The sequence below is a fragment of the Ascidiella aspersa genome, chromosome 3 (genome assembly GCF_963924565.1).
Source record: "Ascidiella aspersa chromosome 3, kaAscAspe10.2, whole genome shotgun sequence".
Lineage (NCBI taxonomy): Eukaryota > Metazoa > Chordata > Ascidiacea > Phlebobranchia > Ascidiidae > Ascidiella > Ascidiella aspersa.
In genome coordinates, this window is record NC_139449.1 from 27,095,122 (window position 1) to 27,118,419 (window position 23,298).

Genomic DNA, 23,298 nt, shown 5'->3' on the forward strand with positions numbered 1-23,298 from the left:
AGCTCAGCTGATCTGGACTAGCAATTCTCGGATAGCGATTAGCTTTGGCCTCAAACTATTTATAAAATGACTTGACCAATATTATTCAACAACACTGTTTAGGTCTTAATATTAGCTGACATGGGCAATTATCAGAACTCATTTTGTGTTTTTCTATTTTCCTATTGAAATCAAGGAAAGTTCCAGTGATTTATAGAGTTTTGACCCTAACAAAATAATAAGCTGAGTTGGGTGGTTGTTAAAGCAAAGAATTAACTCGGCCACTACTTCCGGCGAAATGTTAATATTTTTTTTGTCACATCCGTAGAAAATGCGACTTGTGACCAAACAAATAGGTTATGCAAAGTATAATTATAAATAACCAGAAGAATTATTTGGCATTTCTTTGGCACCGTTGCAATTTTTTTTTATCTACAAACTAAATGGGATTCCTGCCGACTATAGACAATCACAGTGAAAAAGGGCAAGATACGAAAAAACAAATTTAACCCTGTAAACAACAGTTCAGGTTTAACTCTTAAGTTCTTTAGTATTTAAAGTTGGTTGTTGTTTCCCTAACATTAGCAATGATTCTGGACTGGATTCTAAACAAAAAAGCGCCCGATGAAACGAAGCAAATAAATATATTTTCACAACGAAGCATTATCGTGACGTGACACGGAAAAAGAACTGTGCGCAAACTCCCGTGGGAAAATAGAAAACACAGGGACGATGCACGTCAAAATTACATAACAGACATATGTGCATTGGATAATATGCTGTACATGTGTAGGCTAATGTTGTTATGCCAGCGTTGCAATTTAGCGCGACCGATTCCGCCCAGACAGAAACCGCCGGGGCCGAACAGTAGGCCAAGAGGTCAGGAGATAACATCAACCTAAAAAAGGGGCCAAGCCTCTATAAGCGATTAAGCCATTATGCACTCACCACGATTAATTAATTGCCCGTAAGCCTGTGATCAGCAATAGTTCACCCACCGGAGGTGCTAAATTAGTAACGAAAAAAAGCTCGATTAAAGAACAAAAAGACCAAGAAGGCCGCTAGGGACGTAGCGACCATAGTCGGCAAGTGGTGTAATCGATAGGTTCGATGGTAATCAGCCAGGTTGGTAATAAATCTTTGAGGTTGGAACGGTACCGTTTGATCCAATGCGAGATTACGCCGAACAGTTTTGAAGGGATCGAAAGGCCAAGTGTGAGCTCGGATGCATTTTTTTACATGAAGAAGGGCTTGGCTCTTCGCAAGTTGGACTTCTGCACGATAGAAACTGGCTTGTCTGGCGAGTCCTTTTCCGATTTGGAGCGCTTTTTGTCGGCCGCTCGGCTTTTCGACGATTTCTGATTTTGAAATACACACCGTCAACTCTTTACGATGCAACATATGCGATATTTACTTATGGCTAACTAGGAAGATTTTCAGGTCTCATCGCCCTGCTGAACTTACTATTATGTAAGTTTAAAGTTTGAACAATCAACATTTTCAGCCAAATATTCATCAATGTATATACAAAAGACTGTCGCCTAAAATGTCAGGATAAACAGGTTGATGTTGCTGCTTATCATGTAATCTAAGATAAAAAAAAACACGTGAGGACAATTTTAAACCTTTGTACTGTGCTTGGAATCCACATTCTTCGCGGATTTTTCGTCGTTTTTCGAACGCTTCGGCGAGGGGCTTTCCCTGTTGTGATGTCGGTGGGAGTGGCCGACGTCGCTCCGACGCGCCCTCTTTTCACCGGAAGTGACGCGAACGGCATCGTGACGTCTGGAAGAATCCAGCGAATGACGTCGCCTGAAAAATTGAGCCCAGGGCATTAAATTCGTTTAGAACATATTATATTTATTGATCTGTCATCTAACAACAAGGCCCCCCTTTAACCATTAGTTCTTAAAACCTTTTAAAAACAAGTACAATCTCACGACTTTTTATTTTGTTATGGGTACTTGGTTGTAAATAAACTTTACTCAAGTGTACTTTGTTTGATAATAAATTGCAAAGCCAAAAAGGTCGAGTAAATCGACAGCATCTTGATTAAGACGTTTCGATACGAGCTTATATCATCTTCAGTTGATGTGACTGAGAAGCACATTAAGCATCACTTATAAGAGATGGGACGCAATTGTTATCGGTCTGAGCTTCAAAAGTTGGGCCATTATTTAGCACCTTCAGGTGTTAAACAGGTACAGCGGTGTTGTTTATTTAATATCAAGCTACATTACAGATACGTGCATAGTGTACCCATGTACTTTGTTTGGTATGTAAAAACAAAAAACAAAAAAAAAATAAAATCTGGCTTAAGGGGCTATTTGCAGCATATAGATAAAATGTGGTTCCAATGTGGCAAAGAGAGAATATAACTTACAGTATAGCCGAAACAATATTACATTTGCGTTATTTTTTCTAAACGCAAGGTTGGGAAGCTGCTTTCGTACTTGAACATAAAAACGCCTTGTGTATCACTAGTTGTACGTATTTAATCAGAAATTAAATTACAGGTAATTTTTCTACTAATAAGCCGGTAAAAGCAACATGGGCGAGGCGGTTCGGCAACCGTTTATGTTGTATGTGGTTGTAGCATACCGTTCCACAAAAAACAAGGTTCAACTAATTTACAAATATTTAGAACCCTGAACTCCCCAAAAGGAGAGACAGTATTTATTCTGAATAACACACTCTTCCTAATTGTAGTGGAGTAATCTAGACATAAATCTAAAGATCAGTTGTAAATATGTGAAGAGCCGTTCGTGATAAAACAGACCTCAAAGTCAATATTTTATATACTCAGAACTAAAACTCACAAGCCTGATTCTTACCTGTGCGCATAGCTGGGCGAGTTTAGGGTGTGGTGTTGGAAAACTAGGTCACCCTGTCGCGGTGCATCATCATAGGTCCTGGGATATAACGTTATCCAGAATTATGTGTTACAAAACGAACCAGACTTAGGCTAAATGTGGATAATCGAAACGACATGTTCAAGGTTGGCCTGATAACTAACAGATACTCATGGTAAATATTTGTTTGTGGACGTTTGACGTTGGGATTGATCACTTATATGAAACAAACTTTAAGTTTGAGAAACACTACTCAACATAAATATATTACAAGGAACTGGTTAATGTGTTTAGAGAAAGTGTCCAGTGGATTACCTGCGCAGTATGATCACAGCTCTCCGTTCCCGGATGTCTTGTGGGCGGATGCAATGTGTTATTGAGTCTGCAGCATACCCACTGAACAACAAAGCAACAAATTAAAATGTCACCGAAGTATAAAGAAAAAAGAACTTACTTGACAGACAAACAGACAGCATTTTACTGTAATTGAAAAAAAATTAAAAAGTTTACTTTTTAAACTACCTAATTGCGTATAAAGTTGGGGCTGCGTAGTTCCGTGTGGGATTTAATCCCTTGTTTTTATAAAATTTAAACTTCCAAAAATAGTAAAGCAAATTGAACACTATGCTCGTTTGTTTTAATAATTGAGTCAATTTAGTCATCTTAAGTTTAGAATCAGAATTCAAAACAACAAAATTTCAAACATATGATGAGAAATATTCACACACCTTATGCTTGTTGCGACACCCCTTGCAATCGGAAGACACACAACGGGATCTGTCACACGGATGGGTTTGAACGAGAAGCGACAACCAAATGAAAGGGCGGCTGTGCTGAAGAATGAGACACTGTAGAAATAAAATAATAAAATAGTTTTGATTGGACAATAACACAGTGCTCATTCAGCCGATACAGCAGCAAAAAACAACACTTAAAATATAATCCCTAATGAAAGAATAAAAATAAATAAACCAATAGTTTAAAAACAAAAAGACTCAAAATGGTGAAAACCTTTTAATTTTAAACCAATTACTACATTCAGCAGCTTTAAATATTGCAAGAAATGTAGATTCCCAGGGAAAAAATCAAGTTTGGCAATAATTAATAACACACAAAAGTTCTGTATCCGTAACTAACGATGTGAACTGTAGGATAAACAAATCAAGTGCATACCACAATTACCACATGTATGTAAAGTCGCTTAGTGATAAACTAAAACAATTCTGCATTTTCTAAGGTGACATAACAAACAACAGACAACCACAAACAAATCGAGGAATTTCACAAACACGGCCAGTCACTTGCAGTTCCGTACCTTTGCAACGAATAAAATATGTTCGGATTTTATTCCTGACACACAGTTTGCTAACGTGTAAACGCTAGGCTGTGGTTTATTTTCTGCCAACTATCCACCTGACAATCGGACGATCAAAGATATGGATGGGGTCGACGTGGGACACAATACAGCCCCCGGGGTAGTAATCGTTGATCACCGCTGATGTCACCCAATCTTTTTTAATCATCCCCGATTCCTCCAAAGGCCTTAATTTGCAAAATACTTGGAATTTTAAGGAATGTAATAGTGGAATAAAATAAAATGTAGAACAGTCACTAGTACTCTTACTTCACCAGGTGCTTGAAAATCCACTTTGGAATGGGATCTACAACGCCTTTCTCATATAGCCTTTCTTGGCCAGGTCCCTTTTGATTCATTTGCTTTCCATAGGTGTAACCCTGTAATAAAAGGAAATTTAAACCAATATAATTATCAGTAAAACTTTATTACGGCCTGCAAAGAACTTTCAAATATTGGTTTTGGCCTGCGACTAGTAAAAGGTTGCCGACCGCTGATCAAGAAGTTTATCCCACACGTTTTAATATTTCTTTTATGTTATCAATTAAGACACCTCCTGATGTCTTGTGTTTACTTCTTTTTTACATACTATGTGGCACCAAGCCTGTGGAACATTATAGGCAGGTGTTTTTGCAACTATTGCTTAATGTAAGAAAATATTATGTAAGCAGGCATGCTAGGTTGTTGACTTTGGTTGGCTTTTGCAAAGTCCTCCAAAATCTGTGTGATGCTATCATTGGACAATGCTAGTCTTTAATTGTAATGTTTTAAAGTAATATGCAGTTATACAGAATAATTCGTTATGGCTTTTCAAAGAAATATTACATTTCATTAATTTTTATGTTTTGTTGTGTAGCAGATTGGAAAGTTTGGCCGGTGATGGATTTTTTAAGTGGCACACTCATTGGCGGCCATATCCATGCATTTTGTGACAAATTGTTTTCTAAATTCGCTCAGCCACACAGAGTTGAGTCGGCAATCACAAAAAAAATAGCGGTGCAAACAGTTTTCAATAGTATACTATTTAAAGCTGCACAAATAAAAAAAAGTTATTCCCAGGCAGCATTCAAAGTTTCCAATATGGCACATTTTAATAATGCATTGAATATTTGCATTGTATTACATCTTGTTTACTTACTTCTCCAAAAAAGTATTTGACACGAAGGGGTGCCCTGTCAACAGTGTGTTCTTTATACATGTTGTTTTCCCCATTTCTCACAACTTTGTTAATGTAATCTTCAATCTTGTCACACTGCTTGTCACTGAACAGCAACTTTTGCTGAATGCCTGGAAATTCAGTTTCATGTTCAATGTCACTAAAAATAAGTTCAAACTGAACAAACATTTAAAGCTATATTTTGTTATTCAAAAAGACCACATATTTAACATGATCGAAAATATAGGCACGGTAAACAATAAGTCAGGGGATTTTAAGATGAATGAAAGTGGTTCCCTTTTTAGCCTGTGGCACAATACCATTGAATCACAAATATTCATCAGACACTTTCTATATGGCTGTCAACCTTGCCATTACTCTTCATACAAGATAGGGCAATTATAAGTTTTACAATAAGTAAAAAGTCTTGTACACTTGCTTGTATGCATATTTGTTGTACAAAGACGTTTCATTTTTTCAAAAAACAAAAAATTACATCAAACAAAGAATCTCTTTCGACACACAGAATCACTAAATATAGTTTAACAGAGAAAGACGTATCTATGTACCATATCTATTAGTATGCAGCTACTTTTACCAGTTTTTGTGCCAAGAAATTAAGTTTGTTGATCCGTTACCTGCACAAACTTCAGCAATTTCCTTTTCTGAGCCGTGAGACATATAACGGTTTTCGTTGCGTGATTTTCGATCGACGTGTTTTGTTTGCTTGACATCTTTCAAAGATTGAATAACAGAAAGAACGTCGATATCTGTTTTGTCAGGCATTTTAATACAGTTTCTTACAAACAAACTCTTTACTATTGTGTACGTTGTTTGCGTCAACTTCCAAGTAAGGACATCAAAACCATAGAATGCTATTACTTGTTATGTAAGCATTTTGTGCAACAGTTCGTTGTTATATTTATTATAACATTATATATAGGACTACGGTGAATATACTATAGTTACATAGGGTAGCCTACGTCAGCAAAGTATTTTAAGTATAAACAGGGGGTAAAAGTATAATATTTTTCTTATCGGAACGATGAAACATTTTTATCGGAAGGCAGTTTTTTTCAGAGATGACGTAACAAAGTGTTCTAAAAGGATTAACTTTTTGAAACCTGAACCGGTACGGCGTTGCCTACCTAACAAAAGTATTTTAAACGCTATCCGGCAGCATGTATTTTACCGAAACGCCATTCCAAACTGTTCCAATTTACATTTATCGCTGCGTAGGCTGTAACGCAACTCAAGTTTTTCGAAAATTTACCACATATTTTGGATTGTTGGGTTTGTGCCGCAAAAGTAAAAATAAAAAAGACAAAGGGTATCAAAATGTGTTTGAAAGATTCAGACCATGAATATCTCATATTATCGGACAACCCTAAATCTAAACACAAGACGACGAAATAGGTAAAAAAATATGTAGTCTACATGTGAAGCTTAATCGCCACAGCATCGATGTTCTAATCACCATTAACTTAAGTCAAATGACTAACTTGATTTAGTGGCCCTTAAGTCCTTGTTTTCAAACGACTTGAACAAAGTTATTTGGATAAATGACTTGGGTTGAAATAAGGTGTTTTTATAAGGCATTTTTTTATAAAATTGGATTATTAATTTTAATTTTTGTAGTTATAGGCAGGGCTGGGGAGCCACCGTAAAATAGCATTAGCTCCGGCTCCAGCTCCGGAGCCATCAGGCAATTATTAAATGGCTCCGGCTCCAGCTCCGGAGTCGTAAAACTCAATCCTTTGGCTCCGGCTCCAGCTCCGAAGTAGTAAAACTCATATCCTTTGGCTCCGGCTCTAGCTCCGGAGTAGTAAAACTCATATCCTTTGGCTCCGGCTCCAGCTCCGGAGCCATCAAACTCACACCCAATGACTCCGGCTCCAGCTCCGATGCCACCAGTCACTTATTCGATAGCAAGTTTTAAAAATTGCTTTTGGCTAACTAACGTTGGAGATGGAACAAATTATTTTTCTTAGCTTTAGCACCACAAATTGAAAAATGGCTCCAGCTCCACAAAAATAATAAAAAGGGCTCCGGCTCCGGCTCCACAAAAATAATATAAATGGCTCCGGCTCCAGCTCCACAAAAATAATAAAAATGGCTCCGGCTCCAGCTCAACAAAAATAATAACAATGGCTCCGGCTCCGGCTCTGGCTCCATAGAAAATGCTTAGCTCCGGGCTCCGGGCTCCGGGCTCCAGCTCCGGCTCCGGCTCCCCAGCCCTGGTTATAGGCCTATACATAAAAGAATTCATTACAAAGGTTGCGTTTTTATATTTTTTTCGAGTTTTTCAACAGTTTGACGTTTTGTTTTTTTATGGCCAGGACTTGATTTGGAGTTTACGCGGTCTAGCCTAATGGTTGCTTGACCGTGATTTCAATTGTTTTTTTATTCAAAAAGACTTGACTTGGCTTAAGTTTTTTTTAATGACTTGACTTTGAGTAAGGTCATAAAAATCATTTACAACACTGCCAAAAGTTAAAAGCGCTCCGAGAGATGTTCGTAGGTTGGCATAATTTCTACTTAATTTGACAACCCCTTCTAATTTTTGAAAGGACCTGATGGGCAACTAACCAATCCGTATCGTTAGGGTTAGCCCAAAATCAAAACCACAGGATGGTCTGTTTGAGATACAATAAACATATATTTAATCCTTAAACAATGTATGGTAAAGGCAGTTGACAAGAAGTACAATAATTCAACGAAACTTCAAGAAACAAGTTGTTATTACTGAAGACGAAGGACACGCGTACGACGAACTTATTGATTATCATTGCGGTTTGGGAGTTGTGGAAGACAGCATTGTAAGTTACTTAGAGACAGTTTAACGTTCGGGACAGAGCGATCCAGAATTGCATCTATCCGTTTCGCAGCAGCAGCGGCAAACAGAGTTGGAGAGTCCCTGGCGGCATTCCGATGTATTCTATAACAAAGAGAGAATTTGTGCGATCAATACCTTCATAGAATATTAAATATCGACGTTTAAAATATCACAAATAGTATAAATTCATCCGTTGCCTCTACAGGCCAATCGAATGCTTTAATGTTATGACCTGTGTTGGATTTTTGTGCTGGTTTATAATATTTAACGTCTAGTCTCTAGCGACTTGGTCAATTGCTTTATTATTTTACTAAAGTTTATTTATTATTTCGCTCCAAGCAGTTGTTCTGCTATCCATGATTTATTGTTTGTAGGGATGTCGGATACTTGACTTTTTAATCTGATAGGGGAAGGTTGCACATGATGGGACACGTTTTTTCAAATGATTGTAGTTCTCAGTTATAACAATAATTTTGAATAATATCATGCCTGTTTGATACCTCTGCCCTTAACGCTTAAAAAACACCTCAACTTTTTTATTAAATCATCTTAGAAAAAACGTTGCTTTGTCCCGTCTTAGGAAACCAGAGTTTCATTTGATGGGACAGTGTGATTCGCAAGATGGGACAAGAAGAATCCGTTGTTTTAAATTGGTCAATTTGTACCACAAGCATAAAAAAACAACTTTAACTCCACCTGCTATACTTACATAAGTTTAAAACTAGCCTGTTTAGAACAATTTCACAGAATCTTAGAACGAATTTGCTTTGGTAGGCGAAAATTAATATTTTTAAATTAACAGGACAAGTGCGTGGCAAAGAGTCACTGTCTTGGAACTTTAGTTCTGTTGTGTCTATATTTTTACATTGAATACATTATGTAAATATTCTGCTTGTGTTGATAGCTCTCAACACACACGACCTAGGCCAAGTCTTGTCTGTTTGCTCGTTTGTTTTTTAGCGAACTTTTAAACAATAATTTTGTTTTAAATCGAATAGGTATGGTTTTTGTTAAGTGAAGTTTTACCTACATTTGCAATATTTCTTACAAACATGTTGATGGTAATCCATTTTAACCAGGTGCATTTCTAAACGTATTTTATGGATAGGGAAACCCTATAAAATGTTTTACGTCATACATCAAAAATTTAAAACTAACCATAATAAAATTTGTTAGTTGAAAACTTTTGAACTATAACAAAATGTTAGCTTCTTTGAAAGAAGTAATAGCAAGTTCATTTTTTGTCACAATAACCCAAAATGTAGGTTGCAACAAATAGTTCCTCACTTGGGAACGGCCTGTCCCATCTTACGCACCCCACATCACCATATACAGAAGATATATTGGCTGCTTATAGGTACAAGATAATATGAAAAACTTACCTGTATAAGTAAGCCTGGTAAATTACCCGAATATTAGTAAAAAATGAATTTTAAACAACTTCAACAAATATGAAATAACTCAGATATAAAAATAATAAAACTAGTAAAAAAACACCCCTGTTTTCTTTAGATTGACATCTTGTAAAAACGCCGTCAGCCTACTGAAATGTTGTTGTGTTAAAATGATGGCTACCTTTGGGTGCTTCAGAAAATAATTAAGAATTGGCGCTATACCTAATGGTACGTTGATGTAATCCCCAAGTCCCGACTCAGGCAACGTCCCATCTAGGGCAACCTTCCCCTACCGATTTAATCGATATTTTAAACGAAAACTATTACGATCCGATCCGGTACCAATGACGTCATAGCTATATATGCCAAAACAAACAAAATCTTTATAATTAAAACGTTCAAGGATCATTTTTCAAGGTTTACTAGGTCAAAATTTTCCGTAGTTTCTTACAAACACAATTAGTTGTTAACGTACTATTTTTTAATAAATATACCTTTAAGGTAGAAATTGCTGCATTGGGTGACATATCGTGGATAAAATATTGGCTTATTGGCTTCGATATTATCGAACATCTCTGACTGTGAGGCTATTCGCCCAAAATAGCATCTTGTATTAAAAAATGATGCTTAATAAATTTACCTGTTGTTCGTTGTTCTCGCACGCCATTGTTTGCTTGCAAAACTTCGACACTAAAACTGTGGTGCCGAAGTTAATCGACCGAACCTCTGTGGCACAGGATCTCTATGAATATACAGTAAACGATAAACACAATGACTTGACTTAAATGCCCTTAAGTTACTGTTTCCAAATAAATTGACTTGGGTTGAGTAATTTTTTCAAATAAATGTAAGGTGTTTTATTTGAATATTTATCAAAAAATTGGATCAGTAATCTCAATTTTTACACGTAAAACAAATTGCTTGCTTCGTGCTGCGTTTTATGTTATTTTTAAGTTCAGTTAACGCTCATAATCGTACTAGTTTACCAATTTTAACAGTTTAACGTTTTCTTTTCATGACAAGGACTTGGACTTTATTTAGAAATGATTTGACTGTGACTTAAGTCATTTCAAAATGACTTGTTTACAAACTGTTGTAGCGCTGTAGGTTTAGTATCTCTTCGTTGTGAGGCTGTCTAGTTAAAACGTGGGAACACAAACCCGAAAACAAAAATGCAGTTTAAGTACTTTTACTATCCAATATTAAAAAAACGAAAATGTAAGCTAACGCCCGGTGCAACTGAGCAATATGTGCTTTTAAGGACAAATTGATTTACAGGAAAAAAATTTCACAAGGTTACACAACTGACAACGTATTGGCACAACATAAGTTATTTATGTAGTTATATGGCTTTACCTGACTGCCTTGGCACAGGACAAATTTGCCATTGTTTTCGCAGTCTTCGTAACTTTTCGCGTTGTAGCAAGTAAGGCAAGATAATTCTGAAAAACAAAACTCAAATTGGCTTTGCTTTAAATAATCGTGCCTTAGGGCGATTGTAACTTTGCATACAAGAGAAAAGCGCTATTAATATATGCGCTTAAGCCTATCTGAAAATATAATTTGACAATAGTATGGACAGGCTTAACGGCCTAAACCTAAATAAATCAATGACTGAAACTTGCAAAGAACAAGAAAACTATGCAAGAACATTGATTAGCTCGAGCCTAATTTTCTCCCCAAAACCTGCTTTGCAATTATCCTTTGCAAACAAAAGTTATACCTCCAGGTTGAACGGTAAACGGCCTTTCTGTTGTTCCGGTCGTGGTAGTGGTTTGGCTGGTGGTAGTCAGCAGGGGAAATGTTACGGTTGATAATTCTTCGACGACGAGCGGCGCTATGTTGTAGTGAATAAAAACAACGTTGGAAGTTTGCGCCACGTTGCCCACGTCATCTATCGCCCGCACCGCGTACGCAATCCTATGTGAAATGCACAGAATAACATTCGATAAATGAAGTCGAAAATTTCGTTAAATTAAATAAAAAAATCGCCGTTTGGATCTCAGCAGAATAGAAGGCAGCGGAAGACAAAAGCGCGGTTGGAACAACAGGGTGATAGCACATTAACCCACAATATACCATATAGATTCTCAAGTAATGGAACATAACAGCTATTTTTATTTATCGAATCTCGTTGGACACAGACAATCGTTATATACCGGAAAAGTGCATTCGCTTAATATCTTGCCTAGAATCCCAAAATAAGGCTAGTAGACTAACTTAACACAGTTAAGTGTATTTAAAAAGTTGTTTGCCCCAATACCAAATATTGACATTCACGCATGTTGCGTGGCAGCTTCTTGTCAGACCTATACAGTTATGTGTCGTAGCATACACCTGTCGTTGTATTGCAGAAAACAACTAACCGAATCGTGTCGTTGTGGTCCTCAGGAAAGACGGGAGTCGGCAGCACGAATCGTTCAGGTGTGCCGCTCGCACTCGGCTCAAGCAAGTTGCCTTCCACCGTATCGTTCACGCAAGTCGCGCTGCTGAAGTCGCGCACCAGTAGCTGGCCCGGACCGAACGTGTAGCAGATCTCGTAGCGAGTGGCTGGATGGACAACATATTGGGTCGAATAATGCCAGGGATGGCTCCAGGGGGGAGGGAACATGGCCATTCCCCACCGAACTGGACTTTTTGCCTATTTTAACTATACGTAAAAAGGCGTGGTGCGTTCCTCCAAAATTAAAGTTTGGGCAATTTAAACAACATAAAGGTGTTTTGACGTTTTATGCGAATAAATGGCATCTTTGTAACGTATAGCTGTCATCTTTTTAACGTAACTATGTGGTGTTCTTAAGGTTACTTCTTTATGACTCAACATTTTGGCATAACTTTGTGACATCACATCTGAAAAAATTGCATGCCCTCCAAACCAAAATCTTGGATCGGCGCCTGACTCGTGCCACCAACAAAGAAGCACAAACTATCACGTGCTATATAGCAAACACCTAACGGGATACGATTCTACATCGTTAATGTACTATCGCTTAGGATTGTGGTTCTAAACCTGTGCACACTAGTAAAGTCTTTGTGTTTCTGCAATATCGAATTGTTCTACAATTTTACCTTTCTGCGCTTAAACCTAAAGGTTTTGCTAAGATTTTTTTTTCTAATTTGTGTTTTTTTTACAACCACGTAGCTTCAAGGAATATAGATTCATCTAACAAGTTAAAACGCCGCTGCTGTCCTGTGAAACATAAAACGTTCGATAAACCGTTTAGGCAAATTTGGTAGACAGAAATCCATATTACCAAAGTGATCGATTTTTATAACAAGAGTTGATGTGATAAACATCGAGTTTAAATCTTGTTTGCAAGGGTGATTATTGTTTTAAACTTACCCTTGCCGTTGTCAGCATCGTCTCCCGGCGCAGTAAACTCAAGGACAACTCCTTTGGAACTGTCCTGATTGTCGCGTTGCCTGGCAACCAGATTTAAAATCGGGTTCGGTGGAAGAGTGTCTCTAGTCAGTTCTTCCGGATCACTGCACATAAATTACTGAGTGTCAATTTGGGTAGACGTTCTTTAGCAAAACCTAATTAGTTCTTAGTTATTTAGTTTAACTTCATTGTCCACAAATTTTTCTTTCTAGCCATATAAATATACATACCTTAAATTAGGGTTTGCTAGTAATCCTAATTGGCAATATTAATTTATCTTTGTCGGTAACAAAGGAAACTGTGTAACTTGAGCTTCTAGATGCCAATGCTAAGGTCTTATCGTTCGCTTACGCGGGAGTTTCAATTTCCAGTCCCCCTGCGGAATCGATCCTTGTGAAGTTTCCTACGTCTTCGAGATCGGCCGAAGTCACATCTTCCGGCTTGTTTTTTAATCCGTGGGGATTCAGCCGAATCAGACCTGTCAACAAACGTATTCTCACCGGCTCGGAATACAACTAATTTCCAGGCGCATATGAAAGGTGCGGACAAAAATGTTATCTACTTGCCTAAGGTGGTATTACCTGAGCTTACCGTTGTGTATATATTACCTTTTTCGACGACAGCAAACTGAAATGGAGCCCGGGAAATGACGCCCTTGACGCTTCTCTTAATAACCTTGCCCCCGTTGGTTACAGACACCTGGAAACAGGAGAAATTATCTATATCGCTTTGCAATGCGCAATCGCCTGTTTTATAACAATCATTTACTTCAACAATCAACAATCAACAATCAACAATCATTTTACTTATTAGGTCAACAATCATTTTACTTATTATCTACCACTAATTTTATTACTATTACTAATAATTGCCAGCCGTAGGCGCAGTCGCACAGACACGTGCGAAGGCACAGATTTAAAATAAATCCTGCAGTACGTAACCGTTGTATAGCACTTTCTGACTTTTCTTATCGTTCTTTTGCTAGTTTTACATTGCGTTTTCGTATCTATTTCTTATTTCTAAAATTTATTTAAAACCGTTAAAATCTACATGTTTTTTTATCTACGCACTTTTTGTTTCCAATTATTGTAACTTTCAATATTGCCACTAAATTTATTTATTTTTGATGGGCAGCTCGACTCGATGACCGAATGGTCCTTTCGCTGTCCTTGTGTTATTATTTATGTTATTTTGTTTTTTCGATGTTTGCAAACATGCACAAAAATAAATTGAATCTGAATCTATAGTTAAGTAACACAACCAACAAAGACGCATGAAAGTTTCCTTTTAATTTGGACAATATACCTCCATACTGTAGCGACCCGGCTCTTTTGTCTCAGTGAAAGCCTTTGTGTATGTTCCGTCGTCTTGCCTGATGTCGTTACCTTTAGTAACATGAAAAACACAAATATTTTGACGGGATTTGTTTGTTGTCCACAACGCAAACAAATTCTGATAAAATACTATGATATCTTAAATTTCTGGTAAAACACTATGATGTCAATATAGCTTAATGTACTGTAATGTAAACCGGAAATCAAAAACTTGCACGCAAGAAATCGTTTGCACAATACAATCAGTTCAATTTAATATTGCAAACTGTAGCGTGTAAACGCTACATAATTTTCGGACGCCGTACTATGCAGTTAACTGTTTTCTTAATTACTATAACACTGTGCTGTGAGTGAAACCCGATAGACGGAACATTAGAGAACTATTATGGCAACTAACCTGTCCCGTCGTCGACCAGATTCAAGTTATAAACCACTCCTTTTGGGTCTTGAACAGACGCCACCACTTGCAAATTAACTACTGGAAGGCCTCCACGAGTCACCTGTTTTGACAAAAACATCATCTGAAGATAAATCTCAAAACAAATCTTACAAGGATTTTCTGTCATATAAATAAAGCAAGCCTTTTCTTATGCGTGGTTACAACTTTTCAAATGTTAAAGTGTTTTCCGTTGCTGCAGCATATGCATTTACAGTTATACACTATACAGTTCTATCAATTTATCTAATTCGACCAATAAAACAAGTTCAGAAGTAAATTTACGGTAAATAACGAATTTCAAAGGCTGGTGTTATTTTTACATTATTCGGTTGACCAGAATTACCCAACGGCATTGATGTAGCATGAACTTTTAATTACTTACCGTAGCACTGGCGATCACTGGCCCGCCTTTCTTGGCTTGTGCGAACGACGATTCTACCAAAATCGGCTTTGCGTCCTTTTTGGACGGCTTTGAAGTGGCAACCATGGTAACCGTGATGTCAGTTGCCGATCTGATGACGTAGTTCCACTTGCCGTTCTGAGTCGACAAATTTATTTGATTTTCTTATTTACTAAGATTTATTTGACGCCGTTAAAGACGTTGGCGATTGGGACACTTTTGTTAATAATCAAGGCATTTTTTCAGCTTAAGTTTTAGACTATTAAATTACTTTTCTCTATAGTCTATCGCAACAGTTTTTCTTTATAGGCTTATTTGTTGAGTCTGTTAAATATTTAGTTTATTTAAAAATGAGTTTCAAACTCTCATGATTAGTTCGGTTATATAGTAATTGCTCCACGGATATAACCAGGATCCATGAATTAAAGCAGAAAAAGATCATGTTTTCCTCATAAAGCATTCTGAAGTGCTTGGCTACAAAGCACGATTTTGATTTCTCTTGCAAAGTTTTTGTTCTGGCCTAAACAGGTTTTATACCGGTGCAATTCCTGGAATCGTGAATACGATCGTCTTGAATTGGGCTTCTAGCACGGACAGCGGATGACCGGGGCAACTGTTAGCTTGCTTGGCAACTTCAGTGGTATAAGTGCACCCGCCTGGAGTCGTAAGGGTGACAGCTAAAAAAAACACAAGAAAGTGGTCAGGAAATAACATGCAGGTTTGACTTTGTAGGCGACGAGTAACAGGGTAACTTATTGAACGCTAAGGCCATATTAAATTAAAGAGAATTTGCCCCTATTTATTCAGACCTAATATCGAAAATCATTGATATAATTCAATCCATACGTAGTTACATTTTCATTATTATAACCTTCGTTATCGACCCAATTTATTATTTTTAAAACGAGAAATAAGTTGATTTGTTTTCATGTCTCTGCAAGAACAATGCAAATGTATGATTGGGGAAGGCAATCTTGTAAAATACACAACTGCGTCTTACATGGCGCCACATCCCCGGAATAGATGAACCGAAATGCGGTTTGGTTGCCCACCAGTTTGTCCACATCTACGTCTCCTAATGTTGGCGCATTTGCCTTCACGTTCAAGTTGCGTCGCTCCAGCTGCAAAACATACCGTATGGATATTTCTACATTCATGCAGGGGTGCTCATTTTGGAAAACGAAGCAACATGGCGACAAACCAACGTATCCGAGCTAAGCATGATGGTTGATGGGTCTCACAAGGGGGGCACAACATGCTGCTCAAGAAAGAGATCAATAAAAAAACCTGTTCGTTTTTATATTGAATTTGGATAAAAAAGTTTAGTTGATGGAATCATTAAACTATTGGTAAGACGTATTGAATTTTAACGGTATAAGTCCAACATTGAATCGGTTGATATAAATAAAACCCAATGTTTGAGTGTAAAATAAACATCGATTTTACACAAACAAAACAGTTTGTAGTCTACTTTGTTTAGCATCAGTGCAGGTTAGGGGCCTATAAAAGGCGGGAGCAAACAAAACAATCAAAACAAACCTTGATGAAGAACTACGCTGAGAAAACAGATTTCGCAAGCATTATTGCGAAATGCTCGTCTGCCTTCGTAGTATTACTTTAAACGGGTGAAATCAGTCAGAGGCTTAAATTGCCTTCGGTATTATTTCGTTGGTGGAAAATCGTAGGGAACCTGTTTAGCTTCGTCTGCCTTATCGCTTCCGTCGTTCTTGCGGCCGATCTTGGAGAAAGCTCCGATCATCCTGTCGACGTTGCCGTCCAGCACGAAGAACCACTTGCCGCCAGTGTCGATGCTCAGCTGCTTCAGGTTCTCGTTTCCCGCCGAGGTGAGGAATACCGCGTGCACTGTGCATTTCTAAACCAAGCAAAGCCGTTTTAAAGGTGAAAAAACGCATTTTGTACCTGTTAATTGATGTGTGTCTATGAGCTTTAGAGAGACTATATATATAAAGCCTAAAAGTAGAGTGTTCCGCCCGACTGCAGATTACACGAATATCAATTAAACGGCTGCAACAAATAATATGCTGCAAGAAGCATTTAAGCGAGCTATAAGCTGAGAAAAAAGCAGTAAATACCAAAACCAAACGTTACATATTTTTAAAATGAACTATTAATAATAAGCTTAGGCCTACCTTGTTGGGGAAGATTTATATTAATCTAATTTAAATTAATTAAGTCGTATAGATTAGTTTCCAAGAAGCCTATAGCGTTTTTAGGTAAGTACAGGCGAAACAAAGGTATACACATCTGGTACTTGTCGGACTAACGTTAAAAAACACAATGGCCAGAATATCTGTTAAAGGTTTCAAGCAAGGTTACATTTAAGTGTCCGTTCTTGTATGTGATAAGAAGCTGTTTTTTTACATAAGTTTAAACCACGTGAAAGCCGGTTTACTGTACCGAAACGTTTAAGTAAGAAAAGAGCATTTACAGACCTTCTCTTTAGCAAACTGGGCAACGGTTGACACGTAAGGGAATTGGTTCTCTTCGCCATCTGTGAAAACGATGATGTCACCGCAAGCAGCCTTTCCGTCTGGTCCGATCAGCGACTACAAATCAAGCATATGACAACCACGTTAGATACGACATACAAATTCAAGAAAGAGTTTTATAAATTAGCTGCATGCAACAGAGCAGTGTTGCAAACAAGTCATTTTGAAATTACTTAAGTTTAAGTCAAGTCCCAGTCAGAGCCATAAGATGTCAAAAGTCATATTTGTCTAAATCAGAGAGGCCTAGGTGGTTAATTCTGCTTGCGTAGGCCTATACCGTATATTGCTCTAATGAAGATATAATACCGTTAAAATATCGTTCAATATAAATAAATATCAAACATTTTTTGATAAAATTGAAACACGAATTTAAAAAAAAATGAACGACTATTTCAAAAAGCAGACTATTGTTTTGTTTTTTAATTTTGTAAACGATTTAGATGCATTTTTATTCGATTCTAACTTGAAATAATTTTGACAAATTTTGACCTAACGTGTAAATTTTGACAAATTTTGACCTAACGTGTAAATTTTGACAAATTTTGACCTAACGTGTAAATTTTGACAAATTTTGACTTGTTTTGACAAGTCAAAAATAATCGCCCTACGCACCTTTCCTGCAAAACAACAAAAACTATATTGAATGCATATTACCAAGCAGGAAACAATAACAATCGGTCAATGTACTATGAAAGTTTGCACACTCACGTTAATGCCTTTTTGCAATCCGCAGCCGATACAAGTGGAACCGGTGGCGCTGCTTGGTATCGCATCGATTACTGTCTGCTTGTCCGCATCACTGTTGACCGTCGTCAGGTTCAAAAGGACCCAAGCATTTCTCGAAAAGTGTATGACGGATACCTGGTCGCCTTGCGGTAGAGCCTGTTCCACAAACGCCTTCACCGACTGTCGCATTTCGATGAGACGATTCTGGCAAGGATATTGACATGATGTAAACATTGATATTGACATGATGTGAATCAAAAAAGTATATAAGAGTAAGGGTAAAACCAAAATTATCACCACCCGATTATGTTCATTGAACTTTTTATTTGTGAATATAAGAAATACGAGTATTTAGAAAAAAACGCCAATTCCACGTAACGACGGTCATTTAAAAAAGGGTTGTAGCATTGGGCTGCTGGAGCCATAGTTTTAACCAAAAATAGAATTAACTTTTAGTTTTGGCAGAAACAACAAAACAAGTTTATTTGTATTATGAATAGGCTTGACAGTTTTAGTTCTGCGTATTTGAGAGAAAAGCGAAAATTCGAATTTTGTTACCTCGAGGGTGTCAGTTAGAAGCCAACCTGTAACTTTTTGTTGCCATTTTCTTGAACATATTTATAATAACTGAACATATTTATTGCCTGATAACTAGAACATCAAGACACACTCAACGGCAAAAACTTACAAACTTACCTGAAAGTTCATACTGCCGGACACGTCGAGCACCGTGGAAAACTTGCGAAAGGAATGCGGCGTCAGGACCTCAAAGGTCGGCGCGATGGCCAGGAGGGGGTCGGGCGGGTTGGCGCCGCCGGCAAAGTCGGCCGACGACGACATGACGTCCCAGGCGCTGCGAAGGTTGCACAGGCGGTTCTGCTCGTTGGGCGCTTCACTGTTGTGCTGATTGGCCGGGTCGGTGGCGTCGTCGTGGCAGAAGTGGGCCACCTAACCAAGCCGCAACAAGTTTTTTTTTTTTATTGAATAAAAATGAAAATATTACTGACAACAAAACTGTGGATCCGGTTTAGTTTCAAATTTTATTTGAAATTTTGTTGACTTTATGTTTTGTTGTGAAATGTAGAATATGAATTAAGTTCGAATTTCCATTGGGCAAGGACTTCCTCTTTTCTCTTTTTTAAAGAAAATGAACGGCCATCCGAGAACACAGCAAGATATCCACGAATCCTATCTTGTCCTTGTTTTCAACTTAGTTATAAAGTCCTACAAGATAGTAGAACACACAACCATATACGAAGGACATGTTTTTACTAAGAGCGTAATTATACTATACCGCACACTCAAAGGTCAAACAAATAAGTCTTACCAAAAAGTCGCTAAAAATGCACGCCTGTGTCAAACTCACACCATCGATTAAATATTTTTTGACCGCATAGAAACCTGTACACCAAATGACCGCAATTAGATACGCCATAAAAGGAAAAATGACGAAACAACCACGGCACCGCTGCCATCTGTGCATATTTAATTGGAATATCCCACTTCGTAAATCCCTTTATATTCAGCGATGGTGAAACCGCGTATAACCTATAGAAGAACTCAAAGCTTACATGTTGTTGTGGGTGGGACATGAGTGAGGCTCCCCCACCTGATCCGTCCGGAATGAACCTGCAGTTTTTCTCCGGCAACCCGCTGTTTTTGTCCAGCTGACACATGACAGCCGTGTTTTTCTCGTAGTCGATCATCATGTGATAGCCGCCCATGCTGAGGGAACACCTGCGAATGTAAACTTCGCTTAAACAGTAGCCAATATTTTAAAACTGACGGCGCAAGTTATAATTAACAGCTTCACGGTGATCTGTTATGTTGAGAAAAAAAGTAAGTGCTACTAGTGTTAAACCTTTATTACACTGAATGTCACCCATGAAGACAAAACTGATTTAAGATTATATTAGCTAATCAGTACAACGAAAAATTACACGGTTAATTAAATATCAAAACACTGTTAATTAAATGTTTAACGTTATTGTTTTAAGCTATACCTTGTAGCTTGAACCTCATCGTTTTGGTCTTTGTAGAACGGAGGATCTTTTCCTTTCGCATATTCGTCAAAGAGGCCCCATCGCAGATGACCCCACTCATGCACAATTACTTTTCCTGGAAAAAAATCATATTCCTTGCGATGGAGAAGGTACACTTTTAGCTGCATGGTAGCTTAAATGGAGGGCGCATATAAAATATGGATGCAGCGACCATATAACTAATTTTTGGGTACGCTAGTAGTCGTTTTACGTTATTTGAACAGACCGTTATTAAAAAGATGGGACAAACGACAAAACGACGATTGTATGACATAACATTAATAGAATTGTTTAAAATCGATAAGCTTTAAAGTTTATCCTTTTTAAAGGAAGGTGAAACATTGCAAGATTTAAGGTATTGGCTTAACTTCAATTTATGCGTAATGAATGCAGGATTACAGGTTCTACTATTTGTTTTTAGGGGGGTGGGGGTTGAGTTTTCAACTAACATAATTAAATAACAAAATCTATCTCCCAGCAATTAAATATTCTTTTGTCTGTTTGTTTATTTTTCCGTTAAAAGTAGGCTACGTTTTTTATATTAAAAGTAGGCTACCTTTAAAACAAACCAGGCACAAATCTAGCTTACAGAACACACAACCTTATTTTAATTTTTCGCATGGCACAAGGTTAACATTTTCACCTTTCTGTTTGTGGCGGTTCTATGTGTTAAGGAAATTGCAAAGTTTAAGTATTTTAAGCTATGCTTTCAAAAATAAACCCAGTTTTCCACGAGAAAAATGGGCGGGACTGTATTCGAACTAGGTAAGACATCAACAGAGAGCAACTTGTCATATTTAAATAGAATAAGATGTCAATCTTTTTTGTACGGATTTTTATATCGATATAATTAGTTTATGTCATATTGAGATGACACGAACCCCTTGGTCCAAAGTCTTCCTCGAGGTTTTGTAGGAAACCGGGTGTGATGTGCATGTACAGGCCGAACTCCCCACAGCCTCCACGTTGTATCACGTACGGCTCGTCCTTCAGGTCGCCACTGGGTGGGGCAACGCGGATGTCAGACTACGACAAAACGCAGTAGGCGTTATACATACAAAAAGTAGGAGTTATACATAACAGCATTGGACGCTGCGAAAAACACAACCTGTAAAATCAAGAGATAGCCTTTAAAGTTTAAAGTTTAAATCCAACGGTTTTAGACAGGTTGTATATATATATATTATCCCACGCCCATATGTCTGTTTTGTTTGTGTTTGTGTTATAAAATAAAAACTAGGCGTTTGCCTAGTCGGTTAAAGTTTAAAATGCCGATGATGAGGATAGTAAAATATTGCTACATTCAACTCCTCAACTTCTAAGTCGTTTTTTTACCTGATCGTAGTTTAAGGTACTGGTTTTCGAGTAGTTTCCTTTGCTCCAAGTCGAGGGCACCAGGATTTTCAACTTTCCGTACTTTGCTCGTTTTCTTGTCGAGACGTAAAGCACTTGCGAGGCGTCGGTCATTACGTCCTGGAACAAAGACAATATAGGTTGTGTTCTTTTAATGCATTTACTGTGGGTTATTACGCTGAGATAAGTTCCACATGATTCCTCTACGCCATGGGTTCTTTAACTGGGTCATTAAGAAAAATATTAAGGAATATTAAAGAAGTAATCAATTTTTAAAGAAAACAGTTTAATTTGGAAGAAACAGTTTTGCACTGAATTTACTTAGACTCCATTTCAGTTTCACATTTTTGGACCGAATTCAGCAGATTTATAAAGTTCATTTGTATTGTGACGTCAATTTATGACGTCATTTCTGAAAATCTCTTGCCTACCCTGGTCCACGCAAAGCAAAAAAAAAATTAGGGGTCCGCTGGAAAAAAGGAACCCCTTCTCTACGCTGAGAGAGTGTCTATAGTCTGGTACAATCGGCTAGTTGAACGAATGTGCACGTATGGCGACAAAAACTTTTAGGAAGTTAAGCAACGTTTAAAAAACTTTTTTATTTTATTTTTTTATTAAAAACAGCATGAACCATTACCAGTATAGACAAGTGTTTTCAAACTAAATAAATGCGAGGGCTGTCGAACAGTAATAGTGATTTAGTTTTGGGTTGCACATTTTAGTATGCTGTGTACGACAAAATATTCGATAAATTGTGTAGTCATGGTTTTGTTCTTTTGAATATCCAAGAAACGTTAATATACGTGATCGGAATCAGGCTTTCGGTTGGCAAATGACGAACGGAAACCGACAGCCAGTGTGCCAAAATTACTAACGACCTGACTTATAATCGTATCCAACTTCCCCAACGCGGCCGCGCGGTGAATCAAACGAAAGTCGTGACTTAAACCAGGACTTTGCGACGTTAAGCAGTTTCGGCGGACTTTGGACGGCCTAAAAATTGTTTGCTGGACTTTTGGACAAAACTTTGAAATTTAGTGAGAATTTTTTAGCAACTAGTTTCGTTGGCGGCAGCAAGTTTGTTTGCATTCTCCTATTAAGCAACAACCTTTATTGATTGAATCAACGCTGGGTCCTCGGGAACGGTTGGGTTGATGGCGATCACTACGTCGTCGTAGGCGTTGTTCACCAAATGAACTTGGTCCTGAACCGCTTCGGCGACTGGCAAAACGCTGACGTGGGCAAGGGCGAACATCGACAGAACAATTAGCGTCGTCATGTTGACACAGATTGTGATTTCTGGTTACTTGCAAAAAGCGGACTGAAAAAAGTAACAACGTCGTTAAAATAAGTAACAACATTCTCGCGTACGTTAGGATTAGCTTACAAATTCTTGTCTTTATAATACGCATAACATGAGCCTCAAAAGTCCTAAACGTTGAATAGTGTCTTTAGATCTTATATATTGTATAAGATCTAAAGAAACTATTCTTGTACATAATAATCGGTCAAATAATTTTAATAAGACTGTGGTATCAAAC

The 23,298-nt window shown here is 37.7% G+C and overlaps 2 protein-coding genes across 2 annotated transcripts; both read right to left on the reverse strand.

Moving 5' to 3' along the window:
- Positions 1-580: 580 nt before the first annotated feature.
- Positions 581-6,174, reverse strand: LOC146161256 (RNA demethylase ALKBH5-like). Its single transcript, XM_083384552.1, has 9 exons — positions 5,980-6,174; positions 5,324-5,472; positions 4,456-4,565; positions 4,245-4,373; positions 3,560-3,679; positions 3,147-3,227; positions 2,814-2,891; positions 1,605-1,791; positions 581-1,337 (listed from the first exon to the last, which is right to left on the reverse strand). The coding sequence occupies exons 1-9, from the start codon at positions 6,125-6,127 to the stop codon at positions 1,215-1,217; spliced, it is 1,125 nt and encodes a 374-aa protein (XP_083240678.1). The 5' UTR covers positions 6,128-6,174; the 3' UTR covers positions 581-1,214.
- Positions 6,175-8,041: 1,867 nt separating this feature from the next.
- On the reverse strand, positions 8,042-23,050 carry LOC146161257 (calcium-activated chloride channel regulator 1-like). Its single transcript, XM_083385118.1, has 22 exons — positions 22,866-23,050; positions 21,740-21,877; positions 21,286-21,430; positions 20,366-20,480; positions 19,934-20,099; positions 19,059-19,310; positions 18,345-18,566; positions 17,580-17,693; positions 16,817-16,999; positions 16,127-16,247; positions 15,664-15,803; positions 15,109-15,264; positions 14,685-14,787; positions 14,259-14,338; positions 13,562-13,652; positions 13,305-13,431; positions 12,915-13,057; positions 11,938-12,121; positions 11,295-11,491; positions 10,928-11,013; positions 10,212-10,313; positions 8,042-8,279 (listed from the first exon to the last, which is right to left on the reverse strand). Exons 1-22 carry the CDS (start codon positions 23,034-23,036, stop codon positions 8,181-8,183), a joined length of 3,135 nt encoding a protein of 1,044 aa, XP_083241244.1. The 5' UTR covers positions 23,037-23,050; the 3' UTR covers positions 8,042-8,180.
- Positions 23,051-23,298: the final 248 nt, after the last annotated feature.